Source organism: Chionomys nivalis, chromosome 1, assembly GCF_950005125.1.
Source record: "Chionomys nivalis chromosome 1, mChiNiv1.1, whole genome shotgun sequence".
NCBI classification, from domain to species: Eukaryota; Metazoa; Chordata; class Mammalia; order Rodentia; family Cricetidae; genus Chionomys; species Chionomys nivalis.
The window spans coordinates 31,511,758-31,537,879 of record NC_080086.1 but is presented as its reverse complement, the minus strand read 5'-3'; the positions used below and the strand labels follow the sequence as shown (position 1 = coordinate 31,537,879).

Here is a 26,122-nt window from a genome sequence, read left to right as displayed (position 1 = left end):
ACTTCCATAAAAGGGAGAAAACTGATCAACACACAGAGTGAAGATCTGAGTGAGTGCAGTGGCTCCAGAGTGGCCAGGGCACACAACTCCAGACACACTGCGTCCTAGTCTGTGCGAGTTTGGTTGCACTGGCTGCAAAGTTTGGGGGCCTCATTTACCTAGTCTATGACCAGAGCACACCTCCTAGAGAGGGTGGCCCTCGAGTGTAAATGGGCTCAGGAATGTGAGGTGCACTGTCTCCTGGGTCCCGGCTGCAGCATGCACCCAGACCCACACCATGGCTGAAGTGGTTCTAAGCCAGAACACATTTCCTTCCAAGAGTGGTCTTGCCCAGCTAGCCTGCAGATGGGCAGCCACAGCACAGAGCCCCAGTCAGGGCCTTAGAGCACACATATGACACTGTGCAAAAGGCCGAGTGGGATAGCAGGGTTGGGGCAGCATCAGCATCAAAGGATACAATTTCCACAGATGAAGAGGATGATGAAGTAAATACAGACTAACATCCCTGGAAAAGAGGGGCCGCCATAAGCCATGATCCCATCATACATCACCGAATTCCAGTCCTCCCCGGTCAGGATCTGAATGACACATTCCCACCAATAAGGGACACAGCGTTAGACCAACAGCAAACCCCCAAACTCCCCTGCCCTGCCCTGCCTGCCCTGCCCTGTCCCACTTTGTTAACAGAAATGCCCCAAATCTCATTTAGACTTTTCCTGTTCTGGCTCCCAATTATTCTTGGGAACCACAAGCCTGGGCAAGTTGACCTCTACCCACACACAAACTGCATGGCCACTGGCACATATAAAAGCTTTGTGATCAAAATATCATGTTGCTCTTAACATTCAGTATAAGAGATGGTCACCATTAGTTCCCTGGGTGGCAGTGTCAGGTGAATTAAACATAATTATTTGGTGCCATCATTAAGATTTTAGCAATATAAATTTATACATAATATTCCCTTCATTTGTAATTAAGTATATTCTGAAACTCAAATACATGTTTCAAATACATGTAGCTGTCATTTACCGAAACATTCATGAAAGCACTACTCTGGACCATCTGGAATTCTTCCAGTGTCAAGGATGCTGGAGCAAGGATGCTGGAGAGCAAATTCAGGTCCTTTACCTCCCAACCAGATCAGTCTCCTCTCTGTTTGCTGTGTTCATACAGGTTTTGTTTGTTTTGACTAATGGGTGCCATGGCCACACAAACATTTTTTTTTTTTTTTTTTTTTTTTTTTTTTTTTTTTGGTTTTTCGAGACAGGGTTTCTCTGTGGTTTTGGAGCCTGTCCTGGAACTAGCTCTTGTAGACCAGGCTGGTCTCGAACTCCCAGAGATTCGCCTGCCTCTGCCTCCCGAGTGCTGGGATTAAAGGCGTGTGCCACCACCGCCCGGCTCACACAAACATTTTAAAACTGATCAATTAGATTGGTGCATCATTAGTCTAGTCACGTATGCAGCTCCGTGGAAGGTTGAGAGACAAGACACTACAGAAAGGCCTTCCACGATGACCTAGGCTGGCATCATGCCCAGAGAAAGGGTCCTGCTTTCCCCGCCCCACCTTTTCAAGGCTTCTTCTTGCCCACCTCCCACTTGGCTGAACTCCCCTCCCGGTGCGAATGGCAGCAGCGAGTCCGTACCTGGAACACAGTGAGCAGTGACTGCGGGAAGTTATCGAAGGTGCTCCTACGGGTCTGCATCTCATCAAAGTTGAACTTCCCTCCAAACAGCTGCATCCCCAGGAGGGAGAAGATGATGATGAAGAGGAAGAGGAGCAGCAGCAAGGAGGCGATGGAGCGCACTGAGTTCAGCAAGGACGCCACGAGGTTGCTCAAGGAGTTCCAGTACCTGGGGACAGACAGGGAGTTCAGCTGCCCGTCCTCTGCTGCCCTCCATCAGCTTTCACGTGTGCACCCCTGCTGGCTCTGCCACAAACTCCATTCCCTGATATTGCTCCCATTTCCTTTGTTTGGTTGGGTAGCGGTGTGAATGGACTCACAATTAGGATGCAGAGCTATAAATTCAGCATCAGCTAGGAGAGAGGGCTCAGAGGCCAGACATTCCCACGGCTCTGCCAGCTGCTGATGCCCTGGGAAAAGTCATTAACCCCCCTCCCTTTCCTGCCTTCCTGCCTGGAAAGAAATGGAGAGAGCAGGACTGTGTACAGTCATTAGGTAACCTGGAAGATAATTTCCTCCCTCTTCTCAAGGCTGCCCAGTCTGTCACACAGCTAATTTAAGTTTATAATTACCACGGACATTTCTGCCTTTTTAACAGAGAAAACACACTCCCCTCACCGAGAATGCCAGTCTGAGCAGATTGCAGCGGCCGCTACCTGGGGAGATGGGAACAGTACTACTCACAGCAAAGAGTGGGAAAGAGCTTAGCGATGGCCCTGACCTCCCTGTCACGGTGGTCTGTTTTTAAAGGTCATTCCTTTGGAAATTCTGACCCTGTATCTGGGCCCAGAGAGCTACAGTTTCAATAAGAACCCACAGGATTTTGATAATTTTAGATTACAGCTAACTCATCACTCTACTGGGGACAGCTCCAGGCAAGGGTCCTCCAGGGAGCCCTCCAGGGAGTCCTCTGGGCCTCTGTTTACAGCTTATTAGCTCAGTGATCAGAGGGAATAAGCCTTTCTTCAAGAGCCTGCTGGAGTAACCCATTCTGGCAGCAGAGCTCCCACCCACAGCCCAGATTACTGGTTCAACGTCACACGACCATGGCCATCTTGAGTCTTATCCACTGCAATTACCCCAGGCTAACCCTTACTGTTTCTTTTTCTTGCATACTTTGGCAGTAAACTACAGAGATAAGACCATTAGAATAGCATGCAGGGCTTTGCAATCAGACCTGGCTCGGGAGAGGCCCCTGACTCTTTGATACTGTACTAAGACAACAGGTCCATTATGGCGATAATTGAATAACTTTTGTTCTAATCTAGAAACTCATCATTTTTTTTTCTGAATCAAATTATAGGATCCAATTGGCCTGTCTGCCCCTCCAGACTACCCATTCATCAGCAAGTCACTGAACTGAACTGCACGTAACCATAATCTGTTTCCCTCACCTTCCTCAGTCTCACAGCTTCTCTGTGTCAGTTCTTACAGGCTAGGATTGGCGGCTCTGAAAACCCCTGATGTGCGAGTGGCTCCCTGGAGTCCCTATTGGTCAGAGTTGGTGCTGATATGCTTAATGCAAGAAGTCGGAGAGAGATTTGGGGTTGGAACACCTTTCCCTATTATACTTGAAAGAACTCTTCAAACCTGCCGGAGAGCAGAAGCTGCTCAGATATTAACCAGGTCCTAAAAGTGTCTTCTCAGGTCCCCCAGGAACCACGAGGTCACACTCTCTGATGCTGGGGCTTGAGTGATTCACAAACAGTCAATGCAGGGCCTGTCAACACACTGGTATTCGAAATCAGCAACTTTAGATCGTATTAAATGTCCAGTCATACAAAGTGGAGGGCGTCTGCATGGAGACTGAGTTCAACTGTCATGGAAGGTCATAACAGTCAAGGGAAGTCGTGAAGTACACGGGGATGGGGGAACTAGCATCCTGGGCTTGAACCGAGATTCAGCTATATCTGGGAGTCATGGGGTCACTCAAAGGAGTCAGGCACAGAGGCTCTGGACTCCAGAGGATAAGTCACTGCGGAGACCAGGTGAAGAGGAAACAAGGCAGGACAGAGAACATTTCTTGAACCGGTCTCCTGAGGCCTGAAGCTCTAGGGAAGTGGAGTCTATGGCAAAGGACTGGAGCACAGGGCAAAGCAGAACCCATCCAAGAGCCAGAGGAGATCAACAGGCTGGCCAAGGGGAAACACCAGCTAAAGCATAGCCCAATATGGCCCGCATCCCCAACCCAAGTGCTATCCTGGTTAGTCTGGGCTTCAGGTAGTGAGGTAGGCATACCACATCATGAGTCGTGAGGTTTCCTGCTGACCTTTCTCCCATGTCAGGAGATAAGAACAGCAGGGCCAACCTGTACTTTTCTTACCCACAGTAGTAAGTCCTAAGGTTCCATCTTCAAAACAAATCTTGACTTTGGCCACCTCCCACTGAGTCCATCACCTTGGCCTAGCCACCAGCCTCTCTCACTGGGATTTCTGGAACAGCCTCCTGCTTCCCATAGCAATTCACCACACCAGAACAGTGAGCCCTTTATAATGGAGCCATTCCCAGCCACCGCCATTCATGATACCTGGTAGAAAATCCTGAACCAACTGGGTGGTGGTGGTGCATGCCTTTAATCCCAGCACTCGGGAGGCAGAGGCAGGCAGATCTCTGAGTTTGAGGCCAGCCTGGTCTATAAGAGGTAGTTCCAGGACAGGCTCCAAAGCTACAGAGAAACCAACCCTGTCTCGAAAAACCAAAAAAAAAAAAAAAAAAAAGAAAGAAAGAAAGGAAAACCCTGAACTTTCATGACCTCTGGCCTGGCTCCTATGCTCGTCCTCTTTCACTCCAGTTGTATAAGTCTTGATGCTCTGCAAACAGGTCCTCATCCATCAACAGCCTATTCAGCTCCCTCCCAGAGGAAAGTATGGGACACCTCCTTTAGGTCCTGGGCCTTTGATCTCAGAGCACGCATCTCTGACCTCTGCTTTAGTCCCTTGTTCTACATTATCTCTTAAAATTTCTATTATTGGTGTGTGTGTGTGTGTGTGTGTGTGTGTGTAAGTGAACCACAGCACACATGTGGAGGTCAGAGGATAACTTTCTGCAGGCATCCTGTCCTACCTCTACAGGGTTCTGTGATTGAACTCAGACCGTCAGGCCTGCACAGTGAGAACTTCATTCAATGAGCCATTTGAACAGCAGCTCATTCTATTTTTAAAGGAAATATCACCATCAGACAAATGTCTATTTCTTGGCTTAGTGTTTCTTTTCCCTACCAGAATTGAGGTCCTTGGGGGAAGGGAGTCACATGTGCTGTTTGTTCCCTTATATCCTCTCTCTCTCTCTCTCTCTCTCTCTCTCTCTCTCTCTCTCTCTCTCTCTCTCTCTCTCTCTCTCTCTTTCTCTCTCCCCTCCCCTCCCTCCCTCCCTCCCTCTCTCTCTCTCTTTTAAAATTCCTTATTGATGCTTTGGAAATTTAACACCATGTGCCCCAACCCCAGGCATCTCCCAATCCCTCTGTATCCACCCCTCACCCTTGCAGGATGCCCCCCAAATTAATTAAAAACAAAAGCAAATAAATACATGAAAACTATCTCCTTCATCCATCTTTCCAACACTTCTTCATTTGTCCTAGTGGCAACGGGAGCTGCTGTTTGTCATGTAGTATATCCTTTTCCAATCAGCCCAACCCCAGAAATGTTCACTGCAATGAGCTATATTATATTAAATAAATTAAAATGTGATTTTTAAAAACAGAACACAACACTAGTGTGGTTCTGAGGTTAGGGAGCTGGCTGTGTGAGCCCAGCATGCCACAGCTGACAGCGGGGTGCATGGAGGGCGTATTTCCACCATGGGCAATATGGTGAGATCTGCAGGTCTCAATCAGTAGCATTGGCAATATAAGGGATGCCCTTGGGCCTGCAAACACTCTCCGTCTCCATCTCAGGGCCGTGACTGCTGAACACAGGACCATGGTCCCCACCCTGAACCGCTGTCCTTTTCAGGAAGCTAACTGGTGCTCGGCCTTCAGGCCTAACGACATCAGCTTTTATCCTAACTGATCAAAAGCACGAACCACACACCTCACACACCAACACACTTTGGAGAACAAATACTTAAGGTCTTCAACAAATATTTAGACCTCATAGAAAATCTGGGAGACCTAAACATCTGGGGTCAGGACACACAGCTGGGACCTCCAGGTTCCTCCACCCCATCACTGGACCCCCATGTTTCTTCCTCTCCAGTGTGTGTTTCTGCCTCCCGGTCCCTATCCACTGACTCATTGTTCTTTTCCTAAACTGTGGTCTGCCTGAGAGAGTCTGACCTGGCCGAGTTCCTGCCTACCTAAACCCTCCCCTCCCCCTCTGCTCGCCCTCACTGGCCTTCATGTTTTCTTCACTCACTGACGGGTGACCACTCGTTCTTTATTGCTAGCCTTGGCCCCCAGTCTCCTGGGTTGACTCAACACCCTCTGTTCAGGGACACTTTTTCACCGTCTCTTTTCCCTCTGTACATCTGTTTCGGGATCTGGGCCTCTGTAGAATTCTCCTTTCTCTTTTTTAATGATCTGAGACTTTCCAGAACCTTTCAGTTCGGAAATCTTTCGCTTCAAAGAAGTCGGGGCCAGCCCTTTACCTTCATGCTGGTGTTCACCAGCCCTGAGCCTGCTATAAATAAAAGATGGTAGAAACAACAGGATTAACTGTTGAGGATGCTTCCCGGTGCCCCATCCTACTCCTCTGTTCCAGAGAGGGGCATCACTGAAAGTACCCCTGCCAACCAATCTTATGCCAAACTGAGGAAATGTTCTCTTGGTTTTGGTGGCAAGTTATCTATTGCTGGAAGCATTCTCAAATGGATTTTCACACAGTAAGTTTGTGTACTACGGTGCTTTGTGACAAAGAACAGAAAAAAGAGGGATGAGAATCAAGCAAAGCAATGTGGGGGCCAGAATATATACAGCGAACAAGCACAGTCTCTCTCTTCCTCTCTTTGGACTTACCAAGGGACCCCAGCATGGTCATCCTTGCACCAAAACTGCAGTGTGAAGTTGAGCCTGGTCCTTGAATATGCAGCAGACTCTGGGGGTATTTGTATGACAGGAGTATAAAGTGGTGTGTGGTTGGTCAGAAGGAGCCATAAGGAATTCTAAACTGTCTTGGTTAGGGGCTAGAACAGCTTGGGCTAAGGCACAGTTCCTGCCAGTTCCTCTGTCTTCTCCATCCTGCATGGAGAATAAGACTTGGCCAAGATACCACGACTGCCTGGTCTTGACCTTGGGATGGGCTTGGGAAGGTGCTTCTCTGAGTTTCTAGACCAGAGGTACTGAACATTACCTAACTGACCCCCAACATCATAAATGTGATGGAGTCTGAGAGGAGGCACATTCAAATAATCTGTAGAGCATCTTCTTAAGCTCCTATAGGTGACAGCTAGCACCCCAGGGAGTAACTTTCTTTCCCCCCACAAGGACAGCATGTGGCTCTTTGGTCTGGGCATCTTCTCTATAGACTATAGCCTGGGAACGTCACAAATACCAGATTCCTGTTTATTGGTGGCCTTAGAGGGGGTGAGAGGCTCCATAGACTCCTGAGCTTCTGCTTTAGAAGGTGGTAAAGAAAGCTGGGAGGGCTGGGGGTCCGGTGGGGGGTTGGGCAAGACTCTGGATAAGGACTTGAAGATCACATGGGGCTTTGAGGACCCCATTAGTGGTCATGTTTTAGGGTGGGTGTGTCTTCTAACGTTGATCTAATGGCATATTTGAGAGCGAGGGAGGCAGCTGCAGGGGAGGGACAGGTGACAACAAGGGTATTTTGGTTTATAACAAGCGCAATAGAAACACTAGTGGTAATAGATGCTGACAAGCACTATGGCACACTGTGTGTTAGAGAGGCTGGTCCTGATGCTGACATCCTGTAGAGTATCTCAGCCTAATGACCTCAAAGGATGGGAAGAGGGCTGATTCCAGATGAGATGACTGGGTATAGAGTTAGGCCATTTGCCCAAGGTCGTACTGCTTAGGTATCACACTGGAGACAGTGAAGGGCGGGTCTGTCTCTCAGAGCATCCTCTGGATCCCAGCGAGCTGCAGAACCAACGGGGCAGGCTGTTTCGTTGTTCAAGTCCCGAGATAGGACTTAGCGAATTGTGTTCATACTGGCTCTTATTAGACGACTGGTCACCATATTTGGTTTTCCTGAGGTCTGAAAACACTTTCAAGTTTTCGCTGCCTCTTAAATAATTCTCACATGGCCCATGTTTGAGGTATGGATTTTTTTTTTTTTTTTTTTTTTTTGCTTTTCAGTTTCATTTAGAAAAGGAACTTCACTGTTGGATATTGTTATATGATCTTGGAGTGATTGCCCATTGATTCCCTTTTAACTATTTTGTGTATTCTCATTGTGAAAATACTGACAAGAAACAACTCTTTAAAAATTGGTTTGACCAGAGGGCATTCCAGAGCCCCACGCAAGAAGACAGGCCTCAAAAAGTCCAGAAGCAGAATAACTCTATTGTCTAACCGGAGGTTACTTCTTCAGGCCCCGAATCATCCAGAAAGGTGTATGTTCAGATGTTCACAGGTGCACAGCGGTAAGGAAATAAAAGACAGGCTATCTGTGTAGCGTGTCGTCTGCTGAAGAAACTCCTGCTTCCTAAGAATCTGTCTCCAATCTCAGACCTGAAATGCTTAGAATATGGGCTGGGTGTGGGCACTGTGAACCTGCCAGCCGAGTCTGGCAATGGGACACCCGTGTGTGGCTCTTCTGTTAAGCAAGTGTATTTCTCCTTCTCAGATCTCCCAGAGGATACCTCCCAGAGTCTTCCTAGTACTCACACACTTTAAAAGCGCACTGTGAGCAGTTTCTGTGGTTTCTGAGCTGCTGAGATCCTTAGAGAGCTCACCGAGAGCACTGCCTCTCAAAACGTCCAGACCTCCTGGTCCACGCTTAGGTCTCATGACCTCACCGTTCTCCCCTAAGAACAGTAACAATGCTGACTGGACCGGAGACAAAAGGCCCTGATGCTGGCCCTGAACTTGAATACGCGCGTGCTTCTCACTGGAGTCTCAACCATACTGTGCCTTCAGATGGCTGCTCAGAGAAGTGCAGCAAGGATAGTGACAGCTAGGATGCTTCACAGCTCCTGGTGACTCACTCAGAGGAACACCCTGTGTGAGTTATGATGTGCTTGTCCTTGACCTGGAAACACATGTCTCCAACACAATCCAAGTGAGCGGTTTGATGCTCCTGTTTCCAGAGATTGCCCACAAAGCAGATTACGAAGGGATCTGGGGACTTCTAACTGGAGGAGGGTTGAAAGACTCCCTCCAGCTTCCTCACTTAAATACATTTTTGTAAGTTGACCACATCTCACTTATGTATTACCCTGACAACCGGGGGGGGGGGGGTATCACAAAGGCTTTTATGAAACGACGTTCATGGGTTTGTGAGGCCCTCGGATGTTTTTCCAGTCAATCTCATTTTTTTTATTGAAAGTAATGGTCAAAACAAGGAAGACTAGAACTCTGTCATTTGCTGCATTGTGGAGGGAGCTAGAGGGTTACAATCTGTCCGGCACAGGAGAAAGTGCCATGAGGTTCACTTGTAGGTGGGGTCTAAAACACTCATCTCAAAGACACAGAGAACATCGAGGTAGCAGCCAGGGCAGAGAGGGAACGCGAGGGAAGGACAGATCACAGCATGGTAGTGGAAGGTACAGTCACCTCCGGTGCCCCTAACACAGAGCAGAACAACTGCCAACAACAACAACAGTGAACTGAACATTTCAAAATATTTTGTAGAGAGCATTTTGAATGCTTTTTTTTTTCTTTTGGCAGAAAGACGTAAGTATTTAAAGTAAGATGATGTGCTCCATAAATATGTAAACTACCATCTGTCATTTAAGAATAAAATAGGTAAAAAAGAAAAAAATCCTCAAATAAACCAAAAAAACACACCAAATAAACAAACAAACAAAGAGAGAACAGTTCGTATGAGTAGCGGAGATGCATTACTGGCAAGAATGTAAAATAGTCTGACCTCTCTAAAAAAAAATTATCATTTCTCAAAATCTTATAAAGAGTTTATTGAATAACCCAGAGGTTGCATTCCTAGATATATATCCAAAAGAAATGAAAATTATACATCTCTGTAAAAACTTGGAATACAAATGTTAACATAGGCATCATAAAGTAGCTCAACTCAATGCCCATCACAGAGGAATGACCATGATGTGTGAGATAACTGTGCAGTGGGATACTCTTCACCAAGAATAGGCGGAAGTTCTGATCCACGCTAAAACCTGGATATACCTTGAAGACACTAGGCTAAGTGAAGGAAGGTAGACACAAATAATCACATTGTTCACTATTACATTCAATGTAATACTGTCCACAATATGCTGCTGTATCCCAGATTTCTTCCTCAGGATATTTGTCATAATAGACAAATCCAAACAATGAGGAGTGGCTACCTAGGGCTAGCATGGAGTCAGGATTGGGGGAGAAAAATGTATGAAGTTTCTTTGGGGAATGATGAAAATGTTCTAAAATCAGAACGTAATGCTTGCAAAACTCTGAATCCATACACAGAGAAATGAAAAGTTAAATCTTAATAAAATAGTTTTTAAATGATGATGTCAGTCCGTAAATTGATTTTACCAGGCTAGGGTGAAATCAATTTCCCTGACCTGGACAGGCTGCCCACTCACACTCCCTGTACTCCTGCTATTCCCTCCTCCTGAGTCTCTGCTTGCCCTGCAGTGAGGATGAACAGTCTGTGGATGGGCCGATGGACAGACGGATGGGTGTGTGTGTGTGTGTGTGTGTGGCCAGACCGAAGCCCCGAGATATAATTCCTACCATCTGGATTCAGAGTTGGCCATCTCTGTGCATCTGTAGCAACCCATGCCTGTCAGAGAGACCCATTTCTCAGCTTTTCCTAATAACAAGAACTGTCAACGAGACCAGAAAACTTTGTTGAGATTTCTGGAAGAGATTTTTTTCCCCCATTTTTAAAAAATACATGTATTTATTTGTTTTGTGGTGAGGAAGGAAAACATGAGGAAGTCGGAGGATAACCTGCCAGCGTTGCTCCGTCACGTGGTTTACAAGGGTCAGACTCAGGGCTTCAGACCTGGGGGTAGGCTTTGACCTGCTGAACAGTCTTGTTGCCCCTCAAGTTTTAACTTGGCTTATTTAGAGAGAGCAAGTACACATGTATGGAAGTTAGAGCCAGTGCTCTCCTCTGCCATGTGGGTCTCAGGGACTGAACTCAGGATGTCAGACTTGGCGGTAAGTACTTTTGCCTACTGAGAAATCTCAGCAGTCCATTATCCCCAACATTTTTATTGTGTTAAAACACATAAAATCTACAATTACCACCTCACTCACTTTTAAGCTTACAGTGTAAGGATATTAAATACATTAATAGTATGTAGCACCCATTTCTAGGATTCTTTACATCTTCTAGAACTGAAGCTCTGGTCTTTAAATGGCAGCCACCTTTGCTCCCTGCCCTTTGCCCTTAAGTCACTGCCCTGCTTTCAGCCCCCGTGGTTCTGATGAACTTCAAATAAACGCAATCAAACAGCATTTGTCTTTTGTGACTGGCTTATTGCACTCAGCATAATGTCCCCAAAGTTCATCCATGTGGTACCAGGCATAAAAACTGTCCTTTAAAAGCTTAGAGTGTTCTGTGGGCTGTAAATGCTATTTTCCATCCATTCTCCCGACACTTGAGACACTTCTGCATTCTGGCTCTTGTAAATAACGTCATTCTAAACATCACTTCAGGATTTGGCTTTTAATCCTGTGTGTAAATACCCAGAAGTAAAGTTTTGGGGCACTTGGTAATTCTACTGTTAATTAGCTGAGAAACGGCAGCTCTGTATTTCACAGTAGCTGGACGGCAGCTCTGTATTTCACAGTAGCCCATTTCTACCACAAGTCTGTTAACCTTGACTGTCAACCTGGGGAGATTTAGAACGACTTAGGATACAAACCTCTGGGCATATCTATGAGGTTTTTTTGCAAAGAGGTTTAACTGAGTGGGGGGCATCTTGAATGTGGGCAGTACCATTTTACACACTGGAGGTACAGAGCAGATTAAGGAGGAAACGAGCTGAGCACAGCGTCCATCCTGTCCCGCTGTGCTTCCTGACTGCAGATACACTGTGCCCAGCCACCCCACACTCTGGGTGCCACACCTTCCCACCTGATGGACCCTGAGCCAAACTAAAGCCTTCTTTTTTTAAGCTGCCCTTGCCAGACATTTGGTTACAGCATTGAGAGAAGCCACAAATACACTCCAAGAGTGCCAGGGTCCCCAGCTTTCCATGTCTTCCCTCACATTTGATGTTTGTTGCCTTGTTTGGTTTTGGATAGCATCTCTAACAATGGGTCTGCCTGAGATCTGGGGGAGCAAAGAAGCAGACCCTTTTCTGCTTTTCCAGAGAATTGATGAGACCTCAATGACCAGAAGCCATCTTAGACCCTACAGTTCAATCAACGCCAATGCTGGTCAAGCCAAGGACAGGAGGTGACCAAGTCCCTGATGTTTTCCTAAAGCCACCTGGTTATCTACCTCTGGACTCCTAGTCACACAGCAGAACAAATGCAAGCAAGTTGAACGACAGCAGTCTGCAGCTAAGGGCATTTCTGAGTGGCACATGAACCACAACTCCCCTTGCTGAAGACAGTCAGAGGCTAGACCATTCCAGAACCTACAGCTCTTCCCGCATCCAGGCCATCCTCTCTGGCCCTCCAGTAGCCTTCTGAGTCCCATGCCCAAAGGGAAGCGAAGAGCCACACACCTGGTGATCTTGAAGATCCTGAGCAGGCGCACACATCTCAGCACAGAGATGCCCAGGGGAGACATGATCTTGGTCTCTACCAGGATGGTCTCCAGGATGCCCCCACACACGATGAAACAGTCGAAGCGGTTGAAGAGGGACACAAAGTAGGCCTGCAGGCCTAGGCTGTACATCTTCAGGAGCATTTCCGCAGTGAAGAGCGCCAGGAGGGCCTTGTTGGCTGTGTCTGGCAGTGTAGGTCAGGGGTGGGATTCAAGCAAGGAGCCGAGAGGAGCAAAGAGGAAGAGGAGGGAAAAAATAAAACAGTTACTGTCATAGCTGGAGAAAAAGGCTTACCCTCTCCTCTCCCCCTTTCCCTCCCTTCCCTGGAGATCTCTTCCAGCTACTTCTGAAAGAACAATTAGGTCCAGTTTCCGTCATTATAACCATGCACCGAGCATCCACGCATTAGAGCCTTAGCATATGTTGTTCTCCTTAATCCCCAGAGAAACTGAGGAGGTGCGGTGCTGTTTCTATTAAACCCAATCTTTAGAGAGGAAACAGGAGGTGCAGAAGGGTCAGTGACCCATCCAAGCCAGTAGCCAAAGCTGAGAGTAGGCTATCTGCCCTGTCCCTGTTACCTCTAGATGATCTCTTCCTAGGATCCCCATAGCCTGAGCCATATCTGCCTCACTCCCCAGAGATGCTTAGGCATGGGTTATGGATTTCTTCACAGGGGTCCAGGCATGACAAGGGGTCTTAGCTAACCTCTGGGGTTACTGTTCCTTGTCCAGGCTCTGCTTCTTGTTATGGTCTGGGGAAAGCTACCTGGAGCTATAGTAAGGCCAGAGGAACTGAAAAAGGCTTCTGGGAAGCTGGCAGCCGAGGGTCTGAAACAGTCAGATAAGCTGTCCTGTTACTGGGACTCAATGATGACCATGGCTGCAGGGGAGGGCGAGAGGCACATCGGCACTTGAGGGCTACAACTGTTTATAACAAGGAGCTTGCAAACTTCCAGGCCCTAGGTTTTTCCAGCATGGGACCAGTCAAGCCGTAGTCACCGGCTGCTTGTTTGTCAACCTCCCACCAATAACTCATCCCTCCTCAGGACCCGGAACTCGGCTGGCAAGTGTGAACATTACAAAGCCAGGGGCTGCCCACCTTGCACTTCCGTGAGCCAGTGAGGCTGGTTGTAGTGCTCGGAGGCAATGGTGAGCGTGTTGAGGAAGACCAGGAAGATCACGAGCCAGTAGAAGACATTGGACTTAACTGCTGCGCGGCACTTCCTTCTGCAGAATCTATTCCACCTGCGCCAGTAGCGGCTGGAAAAGGGCAAGGAGGGAAAGACGGGGTCGGTTGGGAGATCCAGACTTCCTGCCAACCCAAAGCACACGAGGTGCCATCTCACCTGTCGTTAGCTTGGCCTTACTACACAACCTGGTGGTGGAGCGGTCTAAGTGGGCTCCACGGTTTAGCTATCTATGTGGCCTTGGGTCTATCTATCCTCCATCTCTAAGCTTCAGTTAGAAATAAGAACAGGGACAATTTCACAGGATTCTTGTAAACATGCATAAAATGCCATATAAGCCATCTGGCACAAAGTTGAAGTTGCCCAACAAGTGGGACTGCTTTTTATCTTCTCAGCTGGGGATATACCTCAGTGGTAAAGTCAAGCACGCACAAGCCTTGGTTGCAATCTCGGGTACTGGAAGATAAAGGAGTTTCCAGCTATTTTTAATTTATTTTAACGGCATTATCAGAAATAGCGTGGCAAGTATAGGGGGAATTAGTCACTGTGCTGGTGGCAGTGACAGATCCAGTAAACGGTTACTGTGACTGAAGCCTTCTGTGGGCTTGGTATTTCAGGAACGTCGTAGGGCTTCTCCAAAAGCCTTTAAGTCAAGCTTGTGTTATCCTGATACTGAGGAGGAATCTAAGGGCCACTGAGGTTCATTTTCCAGCACACTAGAGCAGACAGGGCTGAGGCAGGGTGATGCTCTGCCCAGCCCCGCCCTCCTGCTGGACCCATACGCCTCACCATGCAGAGGAAGAGGCTGGTTTACACCAGGGGTCCTTTACACTCACGGGGTCTTAGGATATCTTTTAAGAACTCAATGAACGTTTAGATTTTCTCTTTAGAAAAATGGGCACACCCCCCTGCCCACGCATACACCGAACCCTGAAGCTCAGCTAGACTAACATAGCCTTCCCCAGCGCTCCTGATCAAGGACTCTGTCAGTGGTTTTCAGGTGTGGCTATGTGCAGAATGGCTTGGGAAACTTCCAACAACCACCCAGCCACCCCTTCCCCTAGTTCCTCACCTCAGCAGCTAAGCAATCTGATTGAAAACTCATTGATTAGGTGCTGAGTACATTCAAACACCCAAAAGATAGCCCTGGCCCTTTTGATCCTCCCCCAGCTGGTTCTAACGTATAATCATGGTTGGGAGCCATTAAGCTGGGGCTCCCAAAGAGACATCCCCATTTAATGACTCTGCGATAGAGGGTTTCCCTTGCACAACACACAGCGCTGTTGGGGACTCAGGACGATGTATTTAAGAGCTGCCTGGAATGCAATGGAGAAGCGTGAGAAGTAAGACCACAGACAACCAGGCCAAGACCCACCACAGGAAGGCTCACACGATCAGATTTTATTCCAGAAAACCAGACATCAACAGATACAAACACCTGCTGAGCTTCTAGATCAAGGTGGAACCCAGGAGACAGCTCCAGCTGTCTGGATTAGTGATGATGGAAGGAAAACGTTATTTGTGTCACAAAGGACAGTGAGGACATAGAAGACTGGAAGCAGAGGCAACAAGAGACTGGAATTCAAGAGGGGCACTGACATGCCTACCTGGCAGTCTGGGAGTGTGACACCCACAACCAATCAAAAGCCAGAGAGGAGTACTCTGGGAAGGGAGGATGGTTGAGAAAAGGGCAGTGATGCAGGGTGGTGGTGGGCAAGTATGCAGAAAGATCCCTAGGCACGCAGAGCCCCTGCTCAGGTGGTAAAAGAGGCAGGAGGAAGTGAGACAAGAACTCCCTGGTGCAGCAATTGCAGGGACCTGCACTCTACATGTGGTAACTTCCAGTCTAGGCCTCTAAGCAAGCATGCAGGACCTGCTTGCAGCAGATCTGCAAACCTCATTCTGCAGCCCAGGAGTGACTGGAACACTATCTGATAGGCCATGACTGACACTGAGAAAAGAGACAGAATGAAAATATCATAGAAATATTCAAAAAAAGTAGTAAGAAATGCTTGAATAAAATCCTTAGTGTGTGTGTATGTGTCCCGGGCCAGAATGCAAAAAAAAAAAAAAAAAAATCAGGCTTCTATTTTAGGGCAATGAAATATTGGTCTGTAGTTCTACATTCTGAATAAGTCTGTGTCATTAGTCCATATCTGCAGTCTCTGGTGAGAGAAATCATAGAGAAAATGTAGTAGACTTGAACTTGTGTGTATCAGGTGAAGAATCATGGCTGGTCCTCAGCATCACACAGCACTGCGTGCAAGCATGCCACAAGTGGGAACGGCTATATATTATATACATTGTTCCCAAACTCAGCTCTCTACTCCTTAAGGGAGACCTTTCTCACCATCACCAGCTTCATGCCAAGGACAGATTGTATTCTGTGGTCCTGGGGAGACAGACCTCTATATGAATACTTATGTCCACTTGTCCACATTGCCTTTTGGGACAACTTGGCTTCATCTATGTCTCTAACACTGCCATTTTTGTCCCTGTTGTTCCTTGGAAAATCTTGTTACCAAGGTTTAACTGAATCCTCCAGTGAGGATGGAAGAACCAGGCCAATCTAAGAACTTGAATTCTTCCCTGAAAACTACCAAGAGGATCTTGGGTTTGGACCTGCAAGCGGAAGGACAGATAGATCAGCCTCAGTGTTTTGGCATGATCTATCCTTCACTGGATGCCCCATCCTTGCAGGAGACACTCAGCTTAGTGGATGCTTTGGGGAATTCACTATGCACCATGCAAGCCAGACATTAATCTGTAAGTGGCCTTCAGGGTGCTTGAAACATCTATTCGTACCACATGCAAGTGTGGAGATGGGGGATATGTGGAGAGGGACAAGGGACTGGGACAATGAGTCCCAGGTGGTTGCAATGAAAGACAGCCTTTTGTATTTGCCTGAACTTGATACTGCATAGTCCTGTGTTATCAGAACACATCTCTATTTCTTCCCATGATCAATAATATTATTGGATAATTTAAGAAACATATATTAATTGCAAAGATATGTTTTAAAATAGACCCAATCCCCTACCGCAGAGACCACTGATAGTTGCCATGCAGACTACAAAGGTTGCTTTTACAGTCGGTAGAAACTGACTTGGATTTACCCGCGGCCATCCCTCTCTCGTTTACAGTAGTGAACACGGGTTGTTGTAAAGTCAGGCCTATCACATGGGTCCAGAACTGCTCTTTGGCCAGCTCTGTTAGATGTGGTTGCTACTGCACAGAGCCGATTTGGAGAATCACATGGATTTGGGGTTGTGGTGGGGATGGAAGTAATTACTATCCAGGGAAAGTATTTAAAGATAATTGTACAGCTCCTACTCTTCAAATGTAGCTTTGCTTGACAGCTGGTTTCCTGGCAACACTTCCTACTACATAATAGATGTAATAGTTTATTAGAATGTGTAGATTTATTTATGTGTTTACATATGCACAGAGGATATTAAATGATAAAACAGGGAGGAGAAATTTGCCTGCTATTCATGTTCTCTTCGCAGTAGCTGGAAGCCATTTGCTCTAGAAGTACAGAAGCAGGGGAGAAGGATGGAAGTGTGTCTACTGTACTCAACTGTCTGCAGCACTGTGCTCTGCTCGCTCTCCCTTGGCTCATCTTATCTTCACCCCACCCTCAGCACAGGGCTTTGCACCCTTTTTAGAAACACAAAATATGCTTCCAACCATGAAGGTTTTCACCTTCTAGTCCCATCCTCTCGGTCCTGCTCATCTTTAGGGTTCAACTCAAACCCCAGCTTCTCTGCAGTGGACTTTCTGCTCTTCTAGCCCTGGCATCCCTGCAGAGCCTGTCTGCTTTACACATTTTGTTTGTGTATGTAACACCTTATTTAACACCTGCTATGGACAAGGTATCAACCGTTAACAGACTCGGTCCTTCTCAGCACAAAGCTCAGCCGGGGCACAGCAGGGCACATGAACATGCTACATGCTGAGGAACTCTACAGTGGTGTCCCCAGATCACATCTTGTGCAGTCATGGAGGCACCCAGAGAGGTTTCTCCCAGTAGAGGCCTTCCATTGCCTGGTATTAGTGTATGGCCCCTGATTCTTTACTGAGATAATCATATTCCCAAGAGGCAGGGGCCACGTCTTCTATTTTGTTACAGACCCATAGTATTAAACACAGTTCATCTCACACAGTAAGATGCTGGCTTATAGGCTGTGTGAGACATGACACAGAGACATGCCCCAGGTCTAACTCCCTGATAAAGGCAAATCTTAAAAACCCCTGGCCTCGGGAAGGTGAAAGGACAATGCTCTCCAATGTTTTCTCATCATGCAAATGCAGACAAGACCGAGACCAGCAAACAGTGGACACAGCAGGCCGCCTGGTAGCTGGAGGGAGTTTCCATCTTCAGCAGAACCGGAAACAAGCAGCAGAGAAAAATCGCTACATTTAATTCTTTCGTGAGTAAGTAGCCTAAAAATGGGCTACAGAGACTGGGGCGGACTTGGGTTTATGCCTGGTTCCTCATGGCACAGCAGAACTACAATGAGGTGGAAGGCAGTTTCTGCTGAAGACTGGGCCTGGAGAGTCCTCACACTGGAACTCCCCGCGATTTGCTCTGAATTCTGCAGAGTTGTGCTAGGAAAGACTCCAACAGGCCTCTGGATCAATGATGCATAGTGAGTTTCAAATGTAGCCAATCCTTTATTTTCCTTTACTTGAAAACCTGAATTATCAAAAACCCAACTGTCATCTAATTTGTCTCATTTTTCCTGCAAGCTCTATTCAACCATTCTCTGAAAATTAACTATAACTTTGTATCATCCGGTCCTGCACCTAAAATAGGCCCATTTGAAGCTCAAATTCTATTACTGTCACTATTAAATTGTTTCCCCAACTGAGAGAACTATTTGGGAAATGTTGATAATTCTGGGAGCATTTTCAATCCATTACCAGCTTTAGCTGTTCTCTAACCCAAACACCATCAGGATCTAGGTTAATAGCTCAGTATTTCTAGGATCTCCTTGCCTGGGGTGATAGCCCCTAGCAACATATGACCAATCCAAACTAAGATATACATAGTAAATGTTTGTTTGTTTTTCTTTTTCTTTTTTTCAAGACAGGGTTTCTCTGTAGCTTTGGAGCCTGTCCTGGAACTAGCTCTTGTAGACCAGGCTGGACTTGAACTCACAGAGATCGGCCTGCCTCTACCTCCCGAGTGCTGGGATTAAAGGTGTACACCATCACTGCCCAGCTACACATAGTAAATGTAAGGTACACGCCAAGTTGCAAAAAGTCTTGGTGCAACAAAGAACACAAACCATCTCACTAAAATGTGTTACGTTAATTCCCATAGAAATGAGAATGTTTTCATTGCAAGTGCTTTAAATAAAAATGTTTCCTTTCCTGCTGCTCCACTGTGCTGCTTGACATGGCCACTAGAATAATTTTCAAAGCGTGCACAAAAACAGGTTCAGTACACCAGCCAGGACTTGACCTACAGGATGGCTGAGACCATCTCCAGCTCAGGGATCATCTACAGGTGTTTGTTAGTGACAGTGCCAACCCACTGACAAGAAGCCATTTGTGAATACAAGGCCATTTCTGTACTTCCCTTAAACTGGAAGTATATAGAGAGAAGCATCCACTCCTGAAAGTAAACAATTAGAGCCCTGTGGCTGGAGATGCAGAGTGGACCAAGTCCCAAGGATCAAAAGATTGTAACTTTCAAGGACATACCTAACACTATAGATTGCCCAATTCAAAGGCTTGGTCTCCTGATAATGCGTGAGTGTCCATCACGCATGGAATCTTCTGCACAAGTCTCCAGATTGTGTTTATCCATTCATTCATCTATGATTTCCTCATTTGCATGTAGCGAGAATAGAATTTGGGAAATATTTTCACTGTAAAATTTAATCTCTTTACTATTACTGTGTGGGGGCCATGGAACTGTTCAGAGTAACATGTACTTGTCAAATATGACATTTGTTTGAACGTCTGTCAAGTTTATTGTCTTATCAAGACCAGGTGATTCATCAATCCATCGATCCATCGATCTATCCATAAATATTACAGAATTCTTATTATACACCAGCTACTTTTCCACATGCAGGAGATGAAGAGGGGAGATCTAGAGAGGATTCTTGTGTGTTAGAGCTCCCTTTCATGTAATAAAAGCCAGCAACCGGTAGATCTGACCCAGGATGTTTATACTAAGGAGGCCTTGGTTTGAAAGAACAATATGGGGGAAGGAAGCTTGTATTTTCAAATCCTAATAGAAGAAGGGAGAAAGGAGGTGTTGGAATTGGAGTCAAATACTAAAGTCCTCACTCAATCTTAACGCTTGGGTGTTGAATGTCATGAAGTTAGAGGGACTTGCTTAGAAACACCTGGATGCTTAAAAACACACACCTGGATGTCATGGTGGGGCTTAAGGATTTGGGGCTTGTAGACAGGCTCTTCAGGTTCTTCCAGAAATGTCAATAATTAGCCTACCACTCTATCTGGTTGGTTCTCAGAGAGAGCTGGATGTAGGTAGCTAGAGGATGCGCTCTGGGGCCTCTGGTTCCCAGAGCTCAGTTATGGTCTATGAGAGACATGAAAGTGTGAAGGGAGGGAGAACAGAGGACCACAAAGCTTGGGAGTCAGAGAACAGTGGAGATTTCAAGACTAGAGGGGTGTGGTGCAGGCACATGGCATGGCTTGTAGTAACGTGATGTGGGATTCCCCTCCATATGCTGTGAATACCATTAGTTAATAAAGGAACTGCTTTGGGCCTATAGCAGAGCTATAGGGGAACAGAGCTAGGCGGGGGGAGACTAAACTGAATGCTGGGAGAAAGGAGGCAGAGTCAGAGAGAAGCCATGTAGCTCCACCAGAGACAGATGCTGGAACTTTAGCTGGTAAGCCACAGCCTTGTGGCGATACACAGATTACTAGAAAGGGTTAAACTAAGATAAAAGATTTAGCCAATAAGTAGCTAGAGCTAATGGGCCAAGCATTGATTTCATTAATACAGTTTCTGAGTGGTTATTTCAGGGCTGAGCTGCCGGGCTGCCGGGAAACCAACAAGCAGCCTCCTTTCAACAGTGGGGGATGTCCAAACCAGATAGACCTGCTGTATGCCAGGCTAGCCCATGTATAGGTTTTGTAGAATTAAATGCACATTCCCATCCTACATATATAACCAGTCAAGCAGTCAGGGAGCTTGCAGAGTTCACCCGTGGGGTAGCTAGGTAGGCACTGAGCGGCCTGCAGTGTGCAAAATTCAATGGAGGCATCAGGCCTTTGAATCAATATCTAGAGTGTAATACGGTAAGTTCTAGGAGAAGGGCGTGGCCAAGCATGCAGGGGTGGAGGATGAAGGGAAGACCATTTCAGTCTCATTGGGAGTGTGCCAAGGGTGCCACAGAAGGTGTAACCTTTGAGTTGATTGACAAGCCTGACGTTTCCAGATAGAGACGTAGATGGTGAATTTGGTGGAGGAAAAGCCCCATAAAAATCTTAGTGTGCAAGAGAGTAGAGAACATTCAGGGACCTGCAAGGAGTTGCATGCAGTGGGAAGATGTGCAGCCACAGGCAAGCCACAGGGTGGGTATTCTGGAAGCTTCTGACATCGTCTCAAAGCAGTGGCAGAATCTATGTTCTGTCTATAATCCTTAAAGTTGTTCCATATGCCAAGTAGTAACAAATGTTCATACATTTATTTGAACCGACTTTATCTTATACAGGAAATAGACACATTTGTTCTAACCACTCAGAGCCTACCCAAGAGAACCTAAGTCTCAATCCTTGAGGTAGTTCCCTTGACCAAACTGTGAACCCCCATATCAAAGGGAGCAGTTATACCCCCAGAAGGGCCCAAGCTGATGGGACTTACCTTGGTCATCTGACACTGTAGCTGGGAATCAAACTAGAGGGGCAGAAGGGAAGGGGAGCAATCTGCATCTCACTCACCTGAACTTGGATTTGGAGATCCGGTGTCTGAAAGAGGAAAAGGAAATATTAGCAAAGACAATTGATGGAGGAGGGTCATCTTTCTATCTGTTGTTTCATTGGTTAAGTAATAAAGAAACTGCTTGGCCTTTAATAGGACAGAAAATTAGGTAGGCGGAGTAGACAGACAGAATGCTGGGAGAAAGAAGCCGAGTCAGGCAGTCGCCATGATTCTCCCACTTCAGACAGACACAGGTTAAGATCTTTCCTGGTAAGCCAGCTCGTGGTGCTACACAGAATATTAGAAATGGGTTAGATCAATATGTAAGAGCTAGCCAATAAGAGGCTGGAACTAATGGGCCAGGCAGTGATTAAAAGAATACAGTTTCCGTGTAATTATTTCGGGGGAAAGCTAGCCGGGTGGGCTGCCGGGCGCCGGAACGCAGCCGGCCGCTCCTCACAACAGACAATGTACTCACTTTCTTCCACATAGAGAGTGTTTAGCTGTCCCCGAAGTATGTGGAGTTCCCCAGGACTATGTGGGAACTGGAAGGGTTTGCGGGGCTAGTGATAACGCTGCAGAGAATGAACGCTCTGCATTTGAACGTGGCTGGCCTGGCGGACATCTGCAAACCTAGTATCTTCTAAGTGTGGTGACACTTACAGGAGAGGGGAGCACACAGTCTGACAGGATCAGTGTCTGCCCACAATCTCCATGACCGGATAAGCACAGCACCCCTTGAGGAAAGCCGTGGCAGATGGAAAGTCTCTCCTGCAGACAACAGAGAACTCTTGGTGTAGAGCTCACTGTGGTCCACCAGGATCTTTACCAGAGCTGGATTAGGAGGCCACCGGAGACAGCCTGAGGGAAGGTCATTGCTTCCCTAGCTCAGAGCTGCTCGCTAGATCTGAACACAAAGCCTCAGGTTCTAAAGGGACATTGTGTGTACTGAAGGCGGGTGTGGCCCTGGAGATCTAAGCACAGGTGGAGTGTCCTGACAACAACTGCCTTGAAGGATCCTGTGTACTGAAAGGTAGCGCCCTCAGGGAGGCTGTGGGCTGTCCAGTCCATCTAGAACAGATTAGGTAGCGCCCTCAGGGAGGCTGTGGGCTGTCCAGTCCATCTAGAACAGATTAGGTAGCGCCCTCAGGGAGGCTGTGGGCTGTCCAGTCCATCTAGAACAGATTAGGTAGCGCCCTCAGGGAGGCTGTGGGCTGTCCAGTCCATCTAGAACAGATTAGGTAGCGCCCTCAGGGAGGCTGTGGGCTGTCTAGTCCATCTAGAACAGATTAGGTAGCACCCTCAGGGAGGCTCTGGGACTGTCCTGTCCATCTAGAACAGATTCCAGGAAAGCTACACAGAGTTAGGAGGAGGAAAGAGGGCAAGAGAGAGGCTTGTTAATGTACAGAAAAGTGAGGGAGAGAGGGAAGGAGAAGGGGGAGAAAGGGAAGAAATAGGAAGAGGAGGAAGGAGGATGTGAACAACCAACAGAAAACATTTTGGAAAAAAGACCCCAAATATTTGAAGGTACATGCCAGCTTAGCTTTGAGGCTGAGAGAAAGGGGAACACAGACAAAATAGCAGGTTGACTGAGTCTACTCAGACAGCCACGAGCAAGACTTGTAAAATGGCAATGCCAGGGCAGACGGGGGAAATCTCAGAAAGGCCCACCCTGAAATGAAGAACTACAGGCAACCAATGCTGCCAAGAGAGGGGGAATCCGTCTTCTCCAGGGATGAGGTCCCTGACAGGTGACAACCCAAGTCAGCTCTAAACACATTGCATATGAGCAATAATAAGTGGATTCAGCGGGTCACATATTTATAAATATATACCAGTAATAATGAAAGAGAAAGAGGTCATGAGGTTGAGAGGAATGGGGGGATATGGAAGGTGCTGAAAGGAGAGAAGAGTGAGGATGATATAAATACAGTACTCATGCAAGAAATTCTCAAACAAAATCAGTTTAAATTTAAAATGCCCATAACTCCTAGCCGTGGAACCAGGATCTATCCCTCGTGCATGAGCTGGCTCTGTGGACCCCATTCCTATAGTGGGATGCCTTGTTCAGCTTTGATACGGGCAGCAGGGGGCGGGGGAGAGCTTGGTCCTGCCTCAACTTAATGTGCCAGGCTTTGTTGGCTACCCATGGGAGGCCTTCCTTACCCTTTTGGAGGATGCAGGATGGGTTGGGATGGGGAGTGGGGTTGGAGCATGAGGAGGGGAGTGAGGTGGAATTGTGGTTGGTGTGTAAAATGAATAAAAAATTAAAACAAAAATGGCCACAAAGAACAGAATTCAAATGAGACATGACAATGACCAGAGACTCTTGTAGGGACATTGGAAGGTGACTGCTTGGAGCCATGTTGTCCCAGTCAGCAAAAAGCAAGCTATGTCTCGTAAGAAAAAAAATCAATCCCTCTCATTTTTTTTATTATTAAAAAAAATAAAGCAGAAGATGTGACAGGTGGCAAAGCCATCGTGCATGAGATAATTATATCTCCAGGGCACTGGGAAGCTGAGCCAAGTGCCTTTATTGCTCTGAACTGTTAGCTAACAACCCTTTGCCACCCCCAAGACTGCCTGCTAGGCTGCAGGGTTTAATCACATGTTAACTGAGCATGTGGGAGGGGGACCTAGAGCCCAGGGCAGCATCTTTTCATCCAGAGTCACCGTTTAATGGGGGATGAAATGTTTGCTAGCTGCTAAATGGAGAGAGGGAGGCAGGCTACTCTCTGCAGCAAGGACGTGCTAAGCTCAGGCATCTTTAAGACTGTGGTATCGGTTCCAGGCTTTCTTGCAGAGGGTCTCAGTGGTTCCTGGCTCATCTCAGACCCTTGGCCTCTTGCAAGTCTCACTCTCAGTTCAATTAAAGTCCCAAGCAAAAGTGAGACCTTAGAAACTCCCTGTCGAGGAACTTCGGAGTTCTCTTAAGGAGATGAATCTGTGATATGGGATAAGGGGAGATCAGAGCTGTGTGAGAATTTATCCTCGTTCATGTGTGGCCACTGTTTGGTGTCCTTGTACTCGCTGGTCCAAAGGAAATGGTCCATGAGCCGCCTGCTTATTTGGCTCTGAGTCCTGATGTCTAACCCTGTACACCTCACATGAAGAAGGCTTCTTCTGGCTTGCAGGAGCCTGTGAGAATGACTTTGGGTTTTCTGTATCCAATATATCTCTTTGTTTTAATAGACGCATATTTCCTTGACCCCCAGCAGCACATAGGAAAGGAGTACTAGCATTCAAGTGGGTCCTCGAAGAGCTGGGCTTAGAACTTCTAATAAGATTAAAGACTTCGACTCCTCAGCACTCCCTGAATGTAGGAGCAGTTAGCTACAGGACCTCACAAAATAGAAGGACACTACTGCCTACGGCCCACTGTCTCCTGGCGGTAGTGATAGACTCCATCTCTGGACAGCTGCTCTCACTGTGGAGAGAGGGGCCAAAGAGCAGTGAGCATCTTTGCATGTTTGCCTCCTACTGATGCTTGATATCCGTGCAGACTGCAGAGTCCTGGGAACAGCAGAAGCCTCCAGTGTACCCAACCCCCAATGGGCATGAGCGGCTTGCTCCGGAGTTTCTGGATTTTTCCATCATTCATATACAAGTGCAACACCATCCCTACTTCATGTCTCCGGTGGATTTGTTAAAGGCAAGGAAGGGGAGGAGGTTAATAACTAGCTGTCACACGAGACCTCCAGAATACACCCCTGGGCGGGGACTGAAGTCTGTTTATCCGCAAGTGCTCACCCGAATCTCCAGGACCAACCTGGAAGATCAAGATTTTCCTCCCTGGTTTTATCATTCAAAATTTGAGACAACTCCCAAACCATTTTCCCTTTTAGTTACCTGCTTTGTATTGATCATTATCTGACAACTATTTGAACTCCTTGAGAGCTGTTCACGCTTTAGGCTTCCCCTTCCTTCTTTGGGCCATAAGTACCGCACACTTACTACCTGCAGTGGAAGAGTGCTTTCCTGAATTGCTCTCAATTTGCCTTCAGCACGCGCTGAAGGACAGCTGACTCAGCTTCTCTAATCCCACAGCTTAATCACGACCCCAGTTGTTATGGTGAGAGGGGACATATCCTGGAGTTTGCTGAAGTTGAACATCGCTCCAGTTATTGGGTGCTAAACCCAGTTGCTCCCCATTTCTAGCCTGAACCTCCTTCCTGGAATTCAGGCTTTGCCTGTAGAGGATCCTCTCGACCACTCTGCTTCTTCCAAGGCTCCCAAGCAAACAACAGACTTGACTTCTAGTTCAGCTTGGCCTTCAGTGATGTTCATGTGGCCCTTGACATAAGGCAGATGACCCATTTGGCCTTTAGCTGGGTCACTGTGGCTAATCCCCACCTAGATTCACATAATTTTTGGTGATTCACATATATATTTTTTTAGTGCTTTTAGGCTATAAAAAGTTCCAAGAACACATTTCAAAGATGCCAAGTCTACATCAACAGTGTCAGTCTCCAGGATGGCCAGAGCTGCATACCTAGTGGTCCCTTGGTGGTCCTCCCATTTGGATTTCTCAGGTTATCC

At 47.0% G+C, this 26,122-nt stretch overlaps 1 protein-coding gene across 6 annotated transcripts in view; it reads right to left on the bottom strand.

Annotated features, from left to right (window-relative positions):
- Cacna1c (calcium voltage-gated channel subunit alpha1 C) overlaps positions 1-26,122 on the bottom strand; it is a 562,741-nt gene that overhangs the window by 104,732 nt on the left and 431,887 nt on the right. For all 6 annotated transcript variants that reach the window (XM_057773598.1, XM_057773572.1, XM_057773590.1 and 3 more), the window contains exons 11-15: positions 21,604-21,630; positions 13,584-13,744; positions 12,444-12,669; positions 1,644-1,851; positions 458-578 (exon numbers count right to left, since the gene is read on the bottom strand). In XM_057773598.1, coding sequence (XP_057629581.1) covers positions 458-578; positions 1,644-1,851; positions 12,444-12,669; positions 13,584-13,744; positions 21,604-21,630 — 743 coding nt within the window. The remainder of the gene's footprint in view (positions 1-457; positions 579-1,643; positions 1,852-12,443; positions 12,670-13,583; positions 13,745-21,603; positions 21,631-26,122) is intronic.